This window comes from Macaca thibetana, chromosome 6 (assembly GCF_024542745.1).
Source record: "Macaca thibetana thibetana isolate TM-01 chromosome 6, ASM2454274v1, whole genome shotgun sequence".
Classification (NCBI taxonomy): domain Eukaryota; kingdom Metazoa; phylum Chordata; class Mammalia; order Primates; family Cercopithecidae; genus Macaca; species Macaca thibetana.
In genome coordinates, this window is record NC_065583.1 from 153,008,276 (window position 1) to 153,029,747 (window position 21,472).

Consider the following 21,472-nt stretch of genomic DNA (forward strand, 5'->3'; position numbering starts at 1 on the left):
TATGTAGGACAATCCTTTACATGTTCTCGATTGTAAAAGAAGAAAAGAAAAGAAAAATAGCTCAGAGCAGTCTGAGCTATGTGAGGTGTGCAAATTTTATCAGACCCAGAGCGACATAAGTGTGGGGCTTCAATCATGCTCTCCACACCTATGCCTGGGGGCAATTGTTTAAAGGTATCTAGAAATCCTCTCCACTGGCTGCCCTGTGGACTCAGAAATTGGGTTTCCAACTATTAGCCTTTGTTTTTGTTTATTTTCATAGAAATTTCCCCGCATTAAATGCCTGATGGCTAGTATCATCTAGCAGATGCCTCTACTGCCAAGTCCCAACTGAGATTCTCCTGGCTTTACCTGAATGAGAAAAGGGACTTCGACTGTTCAAAGAGGGGAACTGACTCGATCTTAAGCACTCCATTTCTTCTCTAGACTCTGCGTGCCCTGGGTACATTTTGGTCTGAGAGCCCTGCTCTCACTTCAAGAATCAGATTCAGGATCAAAGGCTGAGCTTGTTCTCGGCAGCAAAGCCGATGGCCCATGCAGCTGGGACACTTCCTTCTCCGCACCACCCCTGTTCAACTTTATTCTGAGGGAAACTTCAGCACATTTCAGTCGTGTGTCTGCTGGGAGGTAGAGGGAGGCTTGATACCTAAGCCCTTCCAGGAGGACAGGAATTATTCTTCCTAGGCCTGCAGGGATGGTCTGTCTGCCCTCCTCGAGCTTGGCTGGGTCTTGACAGAGAGTGTGGATCTTAATTTAAAAAAAAAAAATCTATCCCGTTATTTATTTTCATAATCTTTTTTTTAAAAAAAAGAACAAGGTGTTTGTTTTCATTTTTGTTTCTCTGTAGAAGGAGAGTGAGGATCTAGGATTCCCCTGGAGGAAACAGGGGCAATCCTCCTCTGATTGGTGACCTCAAGTGGACACACACAGGCACACACAAGTACATGCACATACGTGTGCAGATACACACACATGCACACACACCTGTGGGATATGATGAGGTTTCTCTTCAAATAACCTGATTAATCTTTTATCCTTTATTTCATAGTACCCCACCTTTCTCCTTTTTCTCCTTTCCTTTTTGCCTTTGTTAGATGCCCAGGCACGCCACAGTACTAGGCGTTATCAGTACTAACTCACATTCCTTTCCTTATTTGGAAAGAGGACTAACTTCCTAGATCATTACAGACACCCTTTACCCCTCCTCTCCTTTTTTTTTTTTTAACTTTCCCACCTTATCTAAAAAAATCAAATGTTTAGCCAACCGGGATTAGTTTAGATTGTACGACCCAACCCCAGCCAATGGAAGAAGGTACAGGGGTAGGACTTGTGTCAGAAATAAAGGGTTTCGTGTCCCTTTGTTCAGGTGTGCTCTCATGGCGACTGGCCAAGGAAGCACGCCTCTTCACAGAAGTAAAATTGCTTTGCTAAGAATCTTTTGTTCGAGTCTTCAATTTCCTTAGGAATTTGAGCGTTATTTCTAACACACCCTTGAAACCCCCCACACTCTCACAGATACATACACGAAGGGCACATACCCCCACGCCCATGCATGCAGGCTTAACACACATAGGACACGTGAACACATATATACACACACGCTTGTTCTTGTCTGGCTTTCACCTCTGGGGCTACAGAGATTTGAGGAAATCAGGAGAGGAGACAGGAGGAGCCAAGGGGGAATATGGCAGTAGAGTGGAGGGGTCCATTAAGAGGAGAGGCCACACTGCTCAGGAGACCAAGGAACTTCCTTTCCTGCCGCGACTCTCTAAAATCTTACATTTCTCTTCCTGGACTTGGGAATCGATTCTCCAATAATTAAACAGGTGGACTCCAAGTTTATGTCTTTCTGGGAGTTGAATTCCTGTGGAGACTTGAGCTGAACATATGAGTTCTCTGTGGACCTTCTGGACTCTTCTTGCCTTCAGTGATAAGGGAAGAATGAGGTACACACTTGGGGTTCAGATTTATATGGAGACAAACTTTATTAGAACAGGAGGCAAAAAACAAAAAATGGAGGGGATCGGTGTGGGAAAGAACCACATATGTTGACGTCCCCTGAACACTTACAGAACTATCCCCCGTTCTTCCTCATCTCTAGTCATGAAAGTGGTGGATTTGCTTAATTAGTTATTTCCTATCTCTTTACACTCTCGGGGAATGTAAGGGGTCAGCAGACTTCCGCTGAAGCCACCTCAGAGCTGGGGTGGGCAAGTGTGTGGTGACTACATTTGTCTTCTTGTGACTATGGAAATGAGGTTTTATTACTAATGACTCACTCATCCTTCCTGCAGACTAGGGCTTCTCCCCTGTGTGTGTCCTCCGGTGACTGAGGAGGTTTGCTTCCTGGCTAAAGCCCCGGCCACACTCCCTGCAGAGGTAGGGCTTCTCCCCTGTGTGTGTCCTCTGATGACGAAGGAGGTTTGCCTTCCAGCTAAAGCCCCGCCCACACTCCCTGCAGAGGTAGGGCTTCTCCCCTGTGTGTGTCCTCTGGTGATGGCGGAGGCCTGAATTATTGCTAAAGCCCCGCCCACACTCCCCGCAGACGTAGGGCTTCTCCCCTGTGTGTGTTCTCTGGTGACTGAGGACGTCTGACTTCTGGCTAAAGCCCCGGCCACACTCCCTGCAGAGGTAGGGCTTCTCCCCTGTGTGTGTCCTCTGGTGATAGCGGAGGCCTGAATTATCGCTAAAGCCCCGCCCACACTCCCTGCAGAGGTAGGGCTTCTCCCCTGTGTGTGTCCTCTGGTGATAGCGGAGGCCTGAATTATTGCTAAAGCCCCGCCCACACTCCCTGCAGAGGTAGGGCTTCTCCCCTGTGTGTGTCCTCTGGTGACGGTGGAGGCCTGAATTATCGCTAAAGCCCCGCCCACACTCCCTGCAGAGGTAGGGCTTCTCCCCTGTGTGTGTCCTCTGGTGATAGCGGAGGCCTGAATTATTGCTAAAGCCCCGCCCACACTCCCTGCAGAGGTAGGGCTTCTCCCCTGTGTGTGTCCTCTGGTGACGGTGGAGGCTTGAATTATCGCTAAAGCCCCGCCCACACTCCCTGCAGAGGTAGGGCTTCTCCCCTGTGTGTGTCCTCTGGTGATAGCGGAGGCCTGAATTATTGCTAAAGCCCCGCCCACACTCCCCGCAGACGTAGGGCTTCTCCCCTGTGTGTGTTCTCTGGTGACTGAGGACGTCTGACTTCTGGCTAAAGCCCCGCCCACACTCCCTGCAGAGGTAGGGCTTCTCCCCTGTGTGTGTCCTCTGGTGACAGAGGAGGTTTGACTTCCGGCTAAAGCCCCGCCCACACTCCCTGCAGAGGTAGGGCTTCTCCCCTGTGTGTGTCCTCTGGTGTATAATAACATCTGATTTATCACTGAAACCTTGCCCACACTCTCCATACTTGACTTTTGCAATTCTTGAGATTCCTACTCCCACAAATAATTTGCCTGTGTTCTCTGGATTCACTTTCTGGCCTGTTCTGTACTCTTCTTCCATCATTCTTTCTCCCACTCTAGAGCTCCCCATTTGTCCTTTGGGTGGGCTAGAAAAGGCCCTTGAAATCTCCTTCGGCCATGTCCTTTTATTCAAGAGTTTGGACCTTTCTTTGATCTCTTGACCTTTCGTTTTGTCATTACAGCTGCGTGGATCAGAATATTGCTGCTCCTGATTCTGATCCCCTGAGCAGAGATTCTCTGGTTGGAAGAGTCTTCTTGCAGATGGCCCTGGGAAGTTCTGAGTGGAGTGATTGCGTTCCACATGTTGACTGAGAAATTTCTGACTTGAAAAGGCCAGACAGCATGAGGGACATGGATGGATCTCTGGCTTTGGTTCTGAAAGAGGAAGTTTTTGGTCAGGGTAGATGTTTTGTTCAGGCCTTACCACATATGAAGGTATGAAGATCAAATGAAGAACCAAGCATTCTTCATATGTTAACAATGCAAGCTCTCTCCCACCAAGTGCTGGATGGACCTTTACAGTCCATTTTCCGTTCCACTTTTATTCACTACATCTTAAAAAAAAAATCCAGAAATCCCACATCTTGAGCCTTTTCTATATATCAGCCAGACTAGGTAACCTCAAACAGCATCAGGGGCAGTGTCATTCCTTACATAGATGGAACTGCAGCGACCTTTCCCCCACATTGCAGGTATCTTCCAAGTCCTATAAAGCCTTCCCTGATCACCCTCTGCCACATCCTCCCTCCTTGGTCCCTGGGCACTTTTGCTAACACGAGGTCTTCAGCTATTTTATTCTACTGAGAAATAACACTCTTGATGACTTAGGTGAGATTGTCCTTAGTGACTTCCTAAGAGGGAAAAAGGATCTATTAGGAGCACTCAGCCTGGAGATTCACAAATGTAGTTAAAGAGAAGCAGTGTGAGCAAATCTGAATTTGCGTCTCCTCATTCAAAAGGACATATTTGATTGAGGACTGTTATGTGCCTGGTTCTCCATCAGGAAGTGAGATTCAGGTTGGCCAACACAGAGTTGTCCAGGTCCCACTGACTAAAGGACTCTGGGTCCTGCTGCCCCAACTAGGTGCATGGATTGCTTCTATTTCAGATTCCACAAATCATAAAATGAGGATTTGCTCTTTCTCAGGCTGCACATCAAGTATTCATGTTTGAGATATTTCATTCAGTCTGAGCCCATTTCAAATACAATAGGAAGTGTTTTTTCAAAATATATCCCTACTCAGGCTTACCTCCATGCTCCCCACCTTCATCTTGCCCACCATTCTCTCTCACCTGGAAACTGAAGCAGCTCTGAGCAGATGACCCACTGCAGCCTATTTTCCAAAAATGAACCAAAGCTGAACTCTTTCTGGCCTTAGGACCATTGCACTAGCTGTGCCCTGTGCCTGGAACCCTTGGCCCACAGGCACTTGCACTTCTCAAATGCTGTCTCCTAAGAGAAACCTTCCCTGACAATCTCCTGCAACACTCTACTCTCACCTCACACTGATCCCCAGGTATTCTTTCTGGATTCATTTTCTTCAAAGCACTAATCACTGTCTGATATTACACATATGTCTGTATGTAATCATATGGCTACCTAATTCACATGTCATCTGTTCACGAGCAGTTTTTCTGATTGTCTGGATCAATGTGTATTTATACTTCCTGCAACATTGTATGGCACTGAGTAGGAGTTCACATGACAGCTAATTGAGATAATGAATGAATGAATAACAACACATGCGTATCATTAAGAAATATTAAGGAAATGCCAGAAGAAACTACCTTGTTAGGAGAACTGGTAGGTGTTTGAGAACTTGATTTTTGTCTTTAAGTCTTTCAGCACTCTATGCTGTTATATACTTTGTGCATGAAGTACTTAGAATATAAAATCGGAACAAAGATTTAAAAATATAAAAATTGTTCCATAGAGGCAAAGGTATATAACATGAATCTTTAATTTTGGAAGCCACTGATTTGAAATCTTACTGACTTTAGACAGCATTTTACTCTTCCCAAGAGTTAAAACATGAAAACTTTCTAGGTTAATTGTTTCTTTCCTGTCCTTTTAAAAGAGTAACAGTGATGCCTACCTCTCCCTGCCATGAGCTCTTTCTTCCACTTGCTGCCCCATTTGATGCCCAGTTCCTGGCCATACTCATCCCCATACCAGACCAGCAGTTCACAGCCTGGCCTAATGACTCGGCAGGTTCTATAGAAGATCTGCCTGTGGTACTGGAAGGCCACCAGGTTCTGCTCTTCATCATCCCGGGCACAGTTCACATACCTGGGGTCAAGGCAGGCAAAGGGAAAGAAAAGAGGCAGTGAGTTCCCAGTATCTGTCAGATCCAGGTCTGACCCATCACCTGCTGGTGAAGGCCTCCATGGTCTAGTGCTGACCACAACCCCACCACTCCTCCGGTAACCTTCTGCTCATTCCTAAATCTCTTTCACAACGTCATATGAACTTGCACTTCTGACTACAGTGCTCATCCTGCCTAGAATGCTTCCCTGCCATGCCTAATCAACCATTTTTTCAAAGCCCAACTCCAGACTTACCTCCACCTTGATTGGCCATGAAACACATTGACCTCTAGCTTCTCTAAACTCTAAGTTAATTCTGTTTGATACCACAGAACTTGGTGCTTGGTATATTTCTTATGTAGTCTGCTTCTAGATTAGTGCACATCATTCTACACTCAGCCCAAGTCCATCTTTCTTCGACAAGCCTTCCTCTAATCACCCTATAGTTCACTCAGGTACCATTCACCTGACTTCCCCAGATTCCAAGAGAAACTTAGAAGTCTCTTTCTCTTGGCCCAATAACATAGAACAGTAATAGTTGATTAATTTTTCTATTCTCTGATAGAATGAGAGCCCATTGTGGAAAGGGTCTGGGTCATCCTGCAGCTCTCTTCTGTTCAAGTAGTGAACGTTGCTTCCTAACCTGGAACATACTAAGTGCTTAATAAACGTGGATTACATAAACTAAAGCATGAATTCAGTGTCCCCCGTGAATCTAGACTTCTCAAGGTTTATCTTGGTGCCTCAATTTTGTCTAGCATACATATTTATGTTTTGATACCAATAAATCATAATATCTATATTTTTAATTTTTATTTGTAAATGTTGATGGTATAAAACAGCATTGTATGGAGAAAAATAGAAGTAGGGGATGTGAAAATCATTGAGGGAGGCATGATGAGAAGGAAGGAAATCCAGGTTTGTGAGAAATGAAGGTTCTATCTGAAACTCAGAGAGCTACTGGCCTTACCTCATCCAGTTGGCCCAGGATTTATCTTTTCCATCCACATACTCATAGCAGTTTCTCCCCTTGGTGATCTGAGTTTCAGAAAAATAAGGTAAAGGCTTTTTAAAGGGTAAAAATCAGAAGAATTATTTTACTCCACTGTCATCTATGGCCTTTGGGCATACATAAATTCAACTGCCAATTGAGACCACATGGTATCATCTACACATCTGAGTTGGTTTGTCCAATCAGAGCAGAAGCTCCACAAGGGAGGATGCATTTCTTTGTCTTTGTACCACTCTGCTCCCACATACCCTTTGATTTCTAAACAAGAATTCCATGTTCCTGCAAAAACCCTTGAGTACACAGAGCTAACCATGTTATCCCTACCTATACCCTAACATGTAGAAGGTGATGTCCCACCAAAGGCACAGAAGGGATGTGGGAAGACAGAACAGGGGAAACGGTAGGCTCTTCTTACCAGCCAAGAATATCCATTGTTGGCTGCCTCTTCGTCCTGTGTAATTCGGCCCTCATAGGGGCCAAAGTGCAGACCCAGCGGCAGATCAGATGCCTCATTCCATACTCCAAGCCCGGCCTGAGGGATGCCTGATGGCCCAATTCTCAGCCCCGGGGGCAGACTTAGGGCTGAACGGTTAGGATGCCCCTTTTCCACTGCACTGTCCTTTATAAATGTAGGGGGCCCATGAGCAGCACAGCTGTCAATGAAGAAGTTCTGACACATCTCACAATCTGGAAGTGAGGGAAGCAGCGATTAGGAAAGTTGTAATGCATGTTCCTTCATATAAGAGCTTCAAAAAGAGCTTGGCACTCACATCATTCAGCCCCAATCCTGTACTCTAATTCATTAGAGAAAGGGAATGATTTGTGGGTCAAATGATGAAATTATTTTACCAGGACGTAACAGCAAGCTGTGTGAGTGGCCAAAAGCGTCACTTACAGAGGTAGTCATCATCCTGCGGCTCGCTGACCTCTTTGTATGCATGACCCTTTCTTTCTCGCAGACTATACATCTTTCCTTCAGTCTCCTTCCTCCTGAGTTCTAGGTTGGAGAAGAGTAGATGGGTAAAATTGGGAGTCTGGGGTGTCCATCCTTGTTTCATAAGAAAATGTGAAATCTCCTACCATCAAATTAGCATCTAACTTTCTACATACTCTAGTCTCCCCCTCTTCACTGCTTCAGAGAGACTCAGGCCCCACACCCACACTGACTGCAAATGCCTATTCAATTTTAGTTTCTGGCTATTCTTATTATCCCATTAACCTCCCAACCTTTCTGCTTACAAAATGGTTTATTCATGCATTTATTCATTCAGAAAATATTTCTTGAGGGCACATTACATCTTAGGCATTGAACAAAGGCCTGGACATACAACACTAAGAAAGTATGTCCTCTATAGGGGATCTTCTATAAACTAGTAGACATGTGATGGAAGAGGAAATGTAGAAACACAGAAAAGAATATCTATTATCAGAGGGGTGTTTATTGGACACCTTGCATGTATCAGTTCATTTATATTTAATTTAATGCTTTCAAACAATGTTCTTGGTCTATATATACTTGGTCTCATTTTACAGATTACCATTCAGGAGCTCAGAGAATTTATAAGATTTGCCCAAGGCCCCAATGCTTCTCTGTGGATTATAACCCAAGTGAGTGACTTCAAAGTTAATGTTCTTCCGTGCTATTCAATACTGTATCCAAGGCTGGGCATGGTAGCTCAAGCCTGTAATCCCAGCATTTTGGGAGGCTGAAGTGAGCAGATCACTTGAGGCCAGGAGTTTAAAACCAGTCTGGTCAACATGGTAAAATCCTGTCTCTACTACAAAAATCAGCTGGTCACAGTGGCGCATGCCTATAATTCCAGCTACTCAGGTAACTGAGGCAAGAAAATGGCTATTTTCATGGAGGCAGAGGTTGCAGTGAATCGAGATCGCGCCACTGCACTCCAGCCTGGGTAACAGAGAGAGACTCTGTCTCAGTGAACAAATAAATACATAATTTTAACAAAATACTGCATCTACCTTCTGGTCTCACAGTTGAGTCCAGCTTAAGCCCAGGCCTATGCAAAGTCCACCCCACATAGGTCGACCATACTCATCAACCTTTCTAGAGGACATAGAGAGACTAAAGTCCCCCCAAATATTTTTTCTTACCCAGTTTTAGTCTAGAGTGCTGTCCAGAGGTCCTTGCTTCTCCAGGAGGGGACACTGGTTTCTGAGCCTGCTCTGAGCCACTTGTATTCAGTAAATTTGCCATTCCTGACACTTCTTTCAAACTAGATTCATTATTGAATGATGCCTTGGGCATTCCCTTTAATGTGAGAGTCACATATTAAAAGACAACTTGCATTTCTTTAGTTCTTTATGGCTTGCAACATGTTTTCATATGCATGACTCTAGTTAATGTTCAAACCTTGGAAATATCTAGAGTGTCTAAATACTGGAGGGAAAAAAGAAGGTCTAAGTGAGTAGCGAATCTGGGACTCTAACCCATATCTTAAGGCTCTTTCTTTCAACTTTCTTTAAAATGTTCTATGTAAGTTAAAGGGAAGGAGGAAGAATACTTGGGAAGACTAGCTGGAGAATCAACAAGATCTGTGAAAGAAGCAGGTAAGGCCGGGTGTGGTGGCTCACATCTGTAATCCCAGCACTTTGGGAGGCTGAGGTGGGCGAATCACGAGGTCAGGAGATAGAGACCATCCTGGCTAACATGGTGAAACCCCGTCTCTACTAAAAATGCAAAAAATTAGCTGGGCGTGGTGGCGGGTGCCTGTAGTCCCAGCTACTCGGGAGGCTGAGGCAGGAGAATGGCGGGAACCCAGGAGGCGGAGCTTGCAGTGAGCCGAGATCGCGCCACCGCACTCCAGCCTGGGTGACTGAGCGAGACTCCGTCTCAAAAAAAAAAAAGAAGCAGGTAAGAGCTTACAGAGAGAAGGAGGGAATCTTCCATAAAATAGTAGACTGTTGATGGAAGGGGAAATGTAGAAAAGCACAGAGGGACAAAGCACATCCGGAAAATGAGGTAATAAAGCAGTACGGTTGGGAACAGAACAAAGAGATGACTGGCAAAAATATATCTAGACAACTAAGAAAGCGATGTCAAAGTTGCATGTTGCCATATCCTGGAAAGAATATTTGACTTTGGAATTAGATTAGTTAGTTCCTGTACCAATTCTGCTAATTCTGCTTGTCTGCTTGAATAAGGGTGTATTGTTAGCTAATTCTCTTTTTTTTTTTTTTGAAGGAGTCTCACTCTGTTGCCCAGGCTGGAGTGCAGTGGCATGATATCAGCTCACTGCAGCCTCCACCTCCAACGTAGAGATTCTCCTACCTCAGTATCCTGAGAAGCTAGGATTACAGGCATGTGTCACCATACCCAGCTAATTTTTGTATATTTATTAGAGATGGGGTTTCACTAGAATGACCAGGATGGTCTCGAACTCCTCACCTCAAGTGATCTACCCACCTCAGCCTCCCAAAGTGCTGGGATTATAGTCATGAGCCCCCGCACCCAGCCCATGCTAATTCTTTATTTTATTTTTATTTTTTTGAGAGGGAGTCTCACTCTGTTGCCTAAGCTAGAGTGCAGTGGCACGATCTCAGCTTACTGCAGCCTCCACCTCCCAGGTTCAAGCTATTCTCCTCCTTCAGCCTCCCGAGTAGTTGGGATTACAGGTGTCCACTACCATGCTCAGCTGATTATTGTAGTTTTAGTAGAGATGGGATTTCACCATGTTGGCCAGGCTGCTCTTGAACTCCTGACCTCAGGTGATCTGCCCACCTCCACCTCTCAAAGTGCTGGGATTACAGGTGTTAGCCACTGCCCCTGGTGCTAATTCTTAATATTATAGTGAACATGAAAGATAATAATGCTCACCAAAGTGTTCTTTGAGCTACTTAATACGGTATGAATGTGAGATTAATGATTTTTCTCACCAGGCGCAGTGGCTAACACCTGTAATCCCAGCACTTTGGGAGGCCAAGGCAGGCAGTTCACCTGAGGTCAGGAGTTTGAGACCAGTCTGGCCAACCCCGTCTCTACAAAAAATACAAAAAACTAGCCAGGTGTGGTCGCGGGTGCCTGTAATCCCAGGTACTTGGAAGGCTGAGGCAGGAGAACAACTTGAACCCAGGAGGTGGAGGTTGCAGTGAGCTGAGATCGTGCCACTGCACTCCAGCCTGGGTGACAAGAGTGAAACTCTGTCTCAAAAAAAAAAAGGAAAGGAAAGGAAAGGAAAGGAAAGGAAAGGAAAGGAACGGAAAGGAAAAAAGAAAAGAAAGGAAAAAAATAATTTTTTTCTCACAGACGGGGGGTGGTTCACATCTGTAATCCCAGCACTTTGGAAAGCCGAAGTGGGAGGATGGCTTGAGCCCAGTAGTTCTAGACCAGCCTGAGCTACATGGCAAAACCCCGTCTCTACAAAAAACATAAAAATTAGCCAGGCATGGTGGTGCATACCTGTGGTCCCAGCTACTCAGGAGGCTGAGGCAGGAGGATCGCACTAACCTAGGAGACGGAGGCTACAGTAAGCCGAGCTTGAGTCATTGCACTCCAGCCTGGGCGAAAGAGCCAGACCCTGTCTCAAATCACCCACCCCACCAACCCAGAAAAATAACAAACAAAAATTATCTCATAGTCCTGATATCATCTCTACAGTTGAAATCTAACTCTAAGATATTTTTAGCACTCCTTGACCCTGTTACTTATAGTTTAATTCATAAACTTGGAATCAGTCATTCAGAAAACACTAAGGAGGCTCTCAGAGGCCCTGAGCTGGGCTTGGGAGTTCTGAGAAAAATCAGATATGGACTAGACTCCTAAAGAGCTCACAATGAAGAGGCAGCAGGCAGGCTAAACGAATAATTCCAGACAACATGACAGTTTCCTAATTAGAGCCCAGAGGAAGGAGTTGTTACTGCCTTCTACAGGAATAAGCATTTGAAATCAATTCCAGAAGAATATACTTTTACTTAATAGGGTGTAACCTATATGAAGTCCTAAACCATTTTCTTATTTGTTGTTTCTCAGTCTTCAACCTGAAACTCCTCAGGGCTGGAAGCTGCTTCCTCTGATCAGAATGGGTTCCTTAGGAGGGTAGGGACCCTATCTCCTTCTGGGACCATCCACAGTATGAATGGTCTATTTGCTTGGAGGCTTCCCTTAATCATAGTGTTTTAGTGCAAATCTCACTTTACCATAACAAGGAAAACTGAGGTTCAAAAGTCAGTTGGATGAATTATGTAAGACACATGGGTAAGACAGCATAAGCTTTATAAAACTTTTAACGATCTTGTAAGTGCTTCAGAGAAGGAGTTTTGGATTAGACTGCACCAACACTGAATGTGATCCCAGGGATATAATTGAACATTTTTTACCTCAGTTTTCTCATCTGTAAAATGGCTATAGTTACAGCATCTACTTAATAGGTACTATATGTAAGTTGAATAGGAACTTTATGTAAAGTTTATTCATTTAAAATGCTTAAAATAAAGTCTGAAAATACTGAGAAAATAACACCCTGGTAGCGATTGTTGTTGCTGTTCTTATTAACTCTTAAAATAATGATGATGTCAGACACTGTGCTAAAGAGATCAGGAAAGGAAGGTAATAGTCCCTATGATAGTCTGTACATTCTCCTTCTTTTACCTGTGTTTGGATCTATGAGGAAGGTTTCTGGTTAACAAGATTTGGGAAATACTTACCTTCTGGTGTTTACTCTGTTCCACTCTTACGGCCATCCAAGGAGGTTTAACTAAAAGGTGATGAGAAATCAGTGGTTTGGTTGGTAAATGTTTCCAAACTCTAGAGATACTCTCTTTTATTACTTTTTTTTCTTTTTGAGATGGAGTCTCTCTCTGTCGCCCAGGCTGGAGTGCAGTGGCACACTCTCCACTCACTGCAACCTCCGTCTCCTGGATTCAAGAGATTCTCCTACCTCAGCCTTGCGAGTTGTTGGGAACTACAGGTGTGTGCCACCACACCCGGCTAATATTTGTATTTTTAGTAGAGATGGGGTTTCTCCATGTTGGAGATGCTGGTCTTGACCTCCTGACCTCAGGTAATCCACCTGCCTCATCCTCCCAAAGTGCTGAGATTACAGGTGTGAGCCACCATGCCTGGCCTAACTCTGGAGTTTCTCAGTAGAGACAGAGAATTCTGAATCAGAGAATGATGATTCCAAGTATTATCCAAAGGCGATTTGGAAATGTTTTCTGAAGTATCATTAAGGCCTATGCTTCTATTAGACGCATTGCTAATTTTCTTAAGATTTAAAAAAATAGACAAAACTTTCTGTTTGTTTCCTCCTATTAAGGTACATCTAATAAGGTATCTATTACATTAATTTTTAAAATGTAAATTGACTGACCTTTCATGACAAACACACTGAACAAGCTAGGAATAGAAGGAAATCACCTCAACATAAAAAAAGGTCATATAAGAAAAGTCCTCTTTTTTTTTTTTTTTGAGATGAAGTCTTGCTTTGTCACCCAGCTGGAGTGCGGTGGTGGAATCTCGGTGCAAGCTCCGTCTCCTGGGTTCACGCCATTCTCCTGCCTCAGCCTCCCGAGTAGCTGGTACTACAGGCACCTGCCACCATGCCCGGCTAATTTTTTATATTTTTAGTAGAGACGGGGTTTCACCCTATTAGCCAGGATGGTCTTGATCTCCTGACATCATGATCCACGCACCTCAGTCTCCAAAAGTGCTGGGATTACAGGCGTGGTGATGGGCACCTGTAGTCCCAGCTACTCAGGAGACTGAGGCAGGAGAATCACTTGAATCTGGGAGAAGACGGAGCGAGGCTCCATCTAAAAAAAAAAAAAAAAAAAAAAAAAAAGAAATGAAACTATAAAGATTTTTACCAAAAAATTGTTAGAAGTAATACATGAATTCGGGCCGGGCATGGTGGCTCACGCCTGTAATCCCAGCACTTAGGGAGGCCGAGGTGGGCAGATCACGAGGTCAGGAGATGGAGACTATCCTGGCTAACATGCTGAAACTCCATCTCTACTAAAATTGTAAACAATTAGCTGGGCGTGGTGGCAGGCACCTGTAATCCCAGCTACTCGGGAAGCCGAGGCAGGAGAATGGTGTGAACCTGGGAAGTGGAGCTTGCAGTGAGCCGATATCACACGGCTGCACTCCAGCCTGGGTGACAGAGCCAGACTCTGTCTCAAAAAGAAAAAAAAAAAGAAGAAGTAATACCTGAATTCAGCATACAAAATCCACACCCCAAACAGTTGTGTTTCTATTTACTAACAATGAGCAATCCACAAAGGAAATTAAGAAAAAAATCCCAACCACAATAGCATCAAAAAGAATAGAATAATTACGAATAAACTTAACCAAGGAGGCAAAAACCTTGAACACTGAAAACTACAAAACGGTGCCAACAGAAGTTTAAGGAGACACAAATAAATGGAAGGACATCCTGTGTTCATGGATTTGAAGATTTAATATTGTTAACATGTTCATACTGTCAAAATGATCTACAGATTCAATGTCATCTCTATCAAAATGCCAATGCCATTATTTTCAGAAATGGAAAAATATCCAAAAATTCATACAGACTCTCTAAAGAAGCAGAATAGCCAAAACAATCTTGAAAAAGAAGAATAAAGTTGAAGACCTCACACTTCCTGATTTCAAAGCATATTACAAAGCTACAGTAATCAGAAAAGTATAGTACTGATATAAAGACAGACATACAGACCAATGGAACAGAATAGAGGCCAGAAATAAACCCTTGTGTATATGGTTGGATGATCTTCAGCATGGATGCCAAGACTACACAATGGAGGAAAGGACAATCTGCAAGAAATGGTATTGGGAAAATTGGATATACACATGCAAAAGAGAAGACAGACTCTTACCACATATCTCATATAAAAATTAACTCAAAATAGATTAAAGACTGAAATGTAAGACCTATAAGTACAGAACTTCAAGAAGAAAACAGAGGAAAATCTTCATGACATTGAAATGAACAATAACTTCTTGTATATGACACCAAAAGCATAAGTAATAAAAGCAAAATTAGACAAGTAGGACTATATCAAACTTAAAAACTTCTGTGTAACAAAGAAAACATTCAACAGAGTGGCAAGACATCCTATAGAGTGGAAGAAAATATATGCAAATCACATATCTGATAAAGGGTTAATGTTGCTGAGTGAAGTGGCATGTAACTATAGTTCAGCTATTCAGAGGCTGAGGTGGGAGGATAACTTAAACTCAGGAGTTCAAGACCAGCCAGGGCAACATAGTGAGACTTCTGTCCCAAAAAAAGAAGATAAAGAGTTAATATCCTGGCCAGGCGCTGTGGCTCATGCCTGTAATCCCAGCACTTTGGGAGGCCAAGGCAGATGGATCATCTGAGGTTAGGAGTTCATGACCAGACTGGCCAACATGGTGAAACCCCATCTCTACTAAAAATACAAAAAATTAGCTGGGCGTGGTGGTGTGTGCCTGTAATACCAGCTATTCAGGAGGCTGAGGCAGAATGATCGCTGGAACCTGGGAGGTGGATGTTGCAATGAGCTGAGATCACACCATTGCACTCCAGCCTGGGCGACAAGAGCAAAACTCTGTCTCAAAAAAAAAAAAAAAAGAAAAGAAAAAGAGTTAAGATCCAGAATATATGAAGAACTCCTATAGTACAACAACAACAAAACAAATAATTAAATAATGAGTGCTATGGACTGAATTTTGTTTCCCCCAAATTTATATGCTGAAGCATATTTAATACCTCAATATGATGGTATTTAAAGATGGAGCCACTGGTAGGTAATTAGGGCTAGGTGATGTCATGAGGGTGGGACCCTTAGGATGACATTAGTGCTTTTGGCCGGGCGCAGTGGCTCATTCCTATAATCCCAGCACTTTGGGAGGCCAAGGAGGTGGGTGGATCATTTGAAGCCAGGAGTTTGAGACCAGCCTGGTCAACATGGTAAAACCATATCTCTACTGAAAATACAAAAATTAGTTGGTGTGCCCCTGTAGTCCCAGCTATGTCGGGGGCTGAGGCAGGAGAATTGCTTGAACCCGGGAGGTGGAGTTTGTAGTGAGCTAAGAATGCACCACTGAACTCCAGTCTGGGGCAACAGAGTGAGGCTGTCTAAAAAAAAAAATCTTCTAGTGGATAGTATTGCTTTTATATGAAGAGGAAGATATTCCTTCTCCTTCCTACTGTGGGCACACAAATAATTCATGTAAATACACAGTGAGTTGGAGGCTGCCTACAAGTCAGGAAGAGAGCCCTCACCAGAACCGAACCATGCTGGCACTCTGATTTTTTACTTCCAGGCTTCAGAAATGTCAGAAAAGAAAATTCTGTTGTTTAAGCCACCCAGTGTATGGTATTTTCTTGTGGCAGCCTGGGCTGACTAATACAATGGGCAAAAAACTTGAATAGAGATTTCTCAAAAGAAGATACATAAATGGCCAAGCAGCATATGAAAATATGCTTAACATCACTAATCATCAGGGAAATGAAAATTAAAATCACAATAAGATATCACCTTATTCTGTTATGATAGCTTCTGTCAAAAAAACAGAATATAGCAAGTACTGGCGACAATGTGGAGAAATTGGAACACTTGCTCATTGTTGGTGGGTGGATTAGTCTGTTTTCTGCTACTTTCCTAGAATGTAACAGAGTAGGTAATTTATGTGGTTTTTTCTTTGTTGTTGTTGTTGTTTTTGAGACAGAGTCTCAATTCTGTTGCCCAGGCTGGAGTGCAGTGGTGCTATCTCGGCTCACTGCAACCTCTGCCTCCTGGGTTCAAGTGATTCTTGTACTTCAGCCTCCCAAGTAGCTGGGATTATAAGTGTACTCCACCACGCCTGGCTAATTTTGTATTTTTAGTAGAGATGGGGTTTCACCAAGCTGGCTAGGCTGATCTCGAACTCCTGACCTTGTGATCCACCTGCCTTGGCCTACCAAAATGCTAGGATTACAGGCGTGAGCCACCACGTCTGGCCCAGAGTGGGTAATTTATAAGGAAAAGAATTATTTGGCTTGTGGTTCTGGAGGCTGGGAAGTTGAAGAGCATGGCACTGGCATCTTGCAAGGGGCTTCAAGCTGCATCATGACATGGTGGAAGGGTAAGTGTGCAATGTGAGACAGAGAGAAAGACAGGGAAGGGCCCAACTCATCCTTTTCATCAGGAACCCACTCCTGCAATAACTAACCCACTCCTGTGATAATCGCATTAATCCATTCATGAGGTTGGAGCTATCATTGCCTAAGCACCTCTTAAAGGCTCTACCTCTTAATACTGTTACGATGGCAACTAAGTTTCCAATACGTGAACTTCCACATATTCAAACCATAGTAGTGGGAATGTAAAATGGTGCAGATACTGTAACAAACGGTATGGCACTTCCACAAAAAATTAAAACCAGAACTACCTTACGATCCAGAAATTCCACTTCTGGTTATACAATATAGTAAAAAGAATTAAAAACCGGATCTCAAAGAGATATTTGCACACTGATAGTTATTACAGCGTTATTCACAATAGACAAGAGGTAAAGCAACCTAATACCCATTGACGAATGAATGGATTTTAAAAATGTGGTATATACATGGAGAGGAATATTATTCAGACTTAAAAAAGAAGAAAATCTTGTCACATGCTATGACATGGGTGAATCTTGGGGACGTTATGCTAAGTGATTAAATAAGCCAGTCACAAAAAGAAAAATATTTCATGGCTGATTCTGCGTATATAAGGTATCTAAAGTAATCCAATTCATAGAAACAGAATTGCAGTTGCCAAGAGCTGGAGGGAGGAGGAAATAGGGTGTTATTGTTCAATGGGTATAGAGTTTTAGTCATGCAAGATAAAAAGTTCTAGGGTTCTATTGTACAACAATGTGCTTATAATTAATAAAGTTGTACACTTAAAAATTGTTAGAGAAGTAAATATATGTTATTTTATTTCTTGCCACAATAGAAAATAAATTGACTTAAGCTGGGGATTTTAACTGAGTTCAGATAAAGATGTATAGATGTGTGATAAACCACAGGAGATAGATTCCCTCTAAAGAGACATTCTTTTCATGTCAAAGCATTTGCAGAAAAGCAAACACTGGCCTTTCATACCTCTTATGCTACTTTTAGGTCCTAAGGAATCTAAAATTCATAGATGGGGAAACTGTAGACTGAATCCAAGTTGCTTTCTCTAGTTTGGGCAGATTGACTCTTTTTACTTCTAAACTCTCCTGACCAAGAAGTAGAAGAGAAAATGAGCTTTGCACTTTCATTTTATAATTATGGCACATTATTTTATTTACCTGATGCTGTCTCTGGTCAGTGACATATGGGAAAGATCAGTGAAACTAAACAGCTCTCTCAAACCCACTCCAGAATTGAGACAAAGAAGTAGATTCATTTTGGTATAAGAGGATCATATAGTATGATTAAACGTACATAAATGATGTATCTTAATATTATTTCTTCTTCTAAGATATTTAATTCAATAACTAAACTATTATGAGATTGGTGTTAGAAAGATTTTTTGTGGATTTACAGTTTAATCACATTTTCTTTAATTTTTCTATGATTTATTAACAATGTTTAGCAAAAACAATTTTTTTAAAAAAAAAGAATGACAAATTTTAAACATATAGAAAACAATGGAGAATAGTACTGGAAAACCCATACATCCATCACTATTCAGTCCAATGTCAACATTCTGCCACAACTGTTTCAGGTCTTTTTATGTTTATTTCAAAATTTAAAAACAAAAATAAAAACAAACAAAAAAGCTAACCAAACCATAGGGAAACCACCTGCCAGCCCTTCCTCCTTTTGTTGTGATAATAAATGGTTTGAATTTGGTATTCTTATTCACATTTAGATTTTATGCATTTACCACTTATTATTATATCTATAAATACTATACATAGTTTACAGGTTTTAAAACTTTATATGAGGCCAGGTGTGGTGATTCACGACTGTAATTCCAGCACTTTGGGAGACCGAGGCGAGTCTGCCACTAGCCTGGCTAATATGGCAAAATCCCATCTCTACCAAAAATACAAAAATTAGCCCGGCATGGTGGCACGTGCCTGTAGTCCCAGCTATTCGAGAGGCTGAGGTAGGAGAATCGTTTGAATTTGAGAGGTGGAGGTTGCAGTGAACTGAGATTGTGCCACTGCAATCCAGCCTGGGCAACAGAGCGAGACTCTATCTCAAAAACAAAAACTAATCAACAATGATATATGAATAACCTCTTACTGTATACACTGTCTTGCCTTTTGCTTGTTTGTTGAACATTTATGTTTTTGAGGGAAAACTCTTTTTCCTTTGTTAAATTCTGAAATGTAGCTGAGACCTAAACCCAGGCTGGTTTCAGGAGGTCACATTTTTCCCCCTGAGACTGAGTCTTCTCATTCTGTTGCCCAGGCTGGAGGGTGGTGGTGGCATGATTTTGGCTCACTACCACCTCCGCCTCCTGGGTTCAAGCTATTCCCCAGCCTCAGTCTCCTGAGTAGCTGGGATTATAGGCACCCATCACCACGCTCGGCTAATTTTTTTTTTTTTTTGTATTTTTAGTAGAGACGGAGTTTCACCATGTTGGCCAGGCTTGTCTCGAACTCCAGACCTCGAGTGATATACCCTCCTCGGCCTCCCAAAGTACTGGGATTATGGATGTGAGCCACCGTGCCTGGCCAAGAGGTCACTTCTAAATCTTCCTGGGGTCTATGCACTGTGGTTCATGCCTGTAATCCCAGCACTTTGGGAAGCTGAGGTGGGAGGATCACTTGAGCCCAGGAGTTTGAGGCTGCAGTGAGTCATGATTGCACCACTGCACTCCAGCCTGGGTGACAGAGTGAGACCTTGTCTGTAATAATAATAACCATCATCATCATCATCATCATCATCATCCCAGCACTTTGGGAGGACAAGGCAGGCAGATCACTTGAGGCCAGGAATTCAAGATCAGCCTGGCCAACATGGTGAAACCCCATCTTTACAAAAAATATAAAAATTAGCTGGGCAAGGTGGTGCACATCTGTAGTCCCAGCTACTTGAGAAGCTGAGGTGGGAGAATTGTTGAACCCGGAAGGCAGGGGTTGCAGTGAGCCGAGATTGCACCATTGTACTCCAACGTGAGACAGAGCAAGACTCTGTCTCAAAATAAATAAATAAATAAATAAATAAATAAATAAATAAATAAATATATAAATAAATAAATAAAAATAGGCCAGGCATGGTGGCTCACAGCTGTAATCCCAGTACTTTGGAAGGCCAAGACGGGTAGATCACCTGAGGTCGGGAGTTCGAGACCAGCTTGACCAACATGGAGAAACCTCATCTCTATTAACAAAAATTACAAAAAATTAGCTGGTCATGGTGGCACATGCCTGTAATCCCAGTTACTTGGGAGGCTGAGGCAGGAGAATCGCTTGAACTTGGGAGGCGGAGGTTGCAGTGAGCCAAGATCACACCATTGCGCCCCAGCCTGGGCAATAAAAGCGAAACTCCATCTCAAAAAAAAAAAAAAAAAAAAAAAAAAATTCCTCCTTCCCTTCCCTCTTACCTTGCTGTCTAGGTGTCCATTCTTCATCAGAATCTTCTGTGTCATCCACCTGGAGTTTGATGGCCTGCCTTCGGTGACACATGAAAGCTGGTCGAGTGGCTCTGAGACCTGAAAAGAATCAAAAATTTTGTTCTAAAACGGAAGAGCTGGGAGGAGGAACAAAGGGCAGTGGCAATGGAAGGCACCACAAAGCCAGTGCTGCTTAGTCTGCTGAGCTGGGAGAGTCTTGAAAAAGGTCAAGATGTGACCTCTGCATGGTCAGTATCCACACTCAGTCCTGCACTGATGCAAAAGAATAAAATTTCCCTCCAGATTTGTCTCCATGCAAAAGGGAATTGTGGGCAGATGCCACCACCAGAGAACTAAAATAATATAGGGACCAAAGACCTGTTTTATGTCTCCCAGACTGGTCTGTGCCCAGCACTTCCTGTTACCTATAGTAATCAGTGCATTATAGTTCCTTTTCACATTCCTATAGCGAGTTTTCTCCCAGTCTCCCATCTCTGCCCATTCTTCCTTGGTGAAGTATATGGAAATGTCTTTGAAGGCATCTTTGACCTAGAGGAAGTAACAGATTCTATCAGTGATTTACTAGTACACATCAAGCTGGTCCTTTTCCTCTACCCTGTGTATAGGGCATAGCCTGGGGCCTCTGGGAGTCTCTGTGAGACATAAAGACCTTCCCTCCTTCTCCAGATTGTGTCCCATTTAACTGAGCAGACGCTGAGCATTCCTTGCTCTCTGCTGACACAGAGCAGTCGCTGATGTTAGTGTTCTTTTCTCCCTGATGTCCTGCCCAGGACCAGCTGCCCCCATTCCATGCACATTCAGACAGGGTCACCCAAGGGTACAGGCCAGGAGTCTGCAGCACTCTAGAGGTCAGCTCCTGACAGGAGTCTGGCTTCGCCTCCCCGACTTCTCACCGTAGGCTTCCGCTCTGTTCTCTCTGTGTCTTCTTCTGGGCTCTCCTCTTGGGACCTTTCAGGGCTCATGGTGCTGGGACTGTCTAGAAGGCCTTGCTCCAATTCCAAGTGTGGGAAGGGCTCTGAGTCTCCCAGCTCCTAGGCCAAAGGATCGTGTGGAAGGAGAAGGTGCTGAGAGCAGGCAACAGCCCTGAGCACTACCCAGAACCAGGCTCTGTCTTCTCCATCTGGCTGGGGTGTTCAGAGCAGAAAGATGTGGGTTCCTGGTGAGGTCTCAA

The 21,472-nt window shown here is 43.4% G+C and overlaps 1 protein-coding gene across 1 annotated transcript; it reads right to left on the minus strand.

Moving 5' to 3' along the window:
• Positions 1–3,488: 3,488 nt before the first annotated feature.
• PRDM9 (PR/SET domain 9) lies at positions 3,489–21,341 on the minus strand. Its single transcript, XM_050795528.1, is given in 11 exon segments — positions 3,489–3,815; positions 5,537–5,627; positions 5,629–5,730; positions 6,718–6,785; positions 7,175–7,446; positions 7,655–7,756; positions 8,872–9,028; positions 12,421–12,470; positions 20,272–20,379; positions 20,706–20,829; positions 21,195–21,341. Coding segments are annotated over 11 exon segments (1,389 nt in total). The 5' UTR covers positions 21,264–21,341; the 3' UTR covers positions 3,489–3,569.
• Between the last annotated feature and the right edge of the window lie 131 nt (positions 21,342–21,472).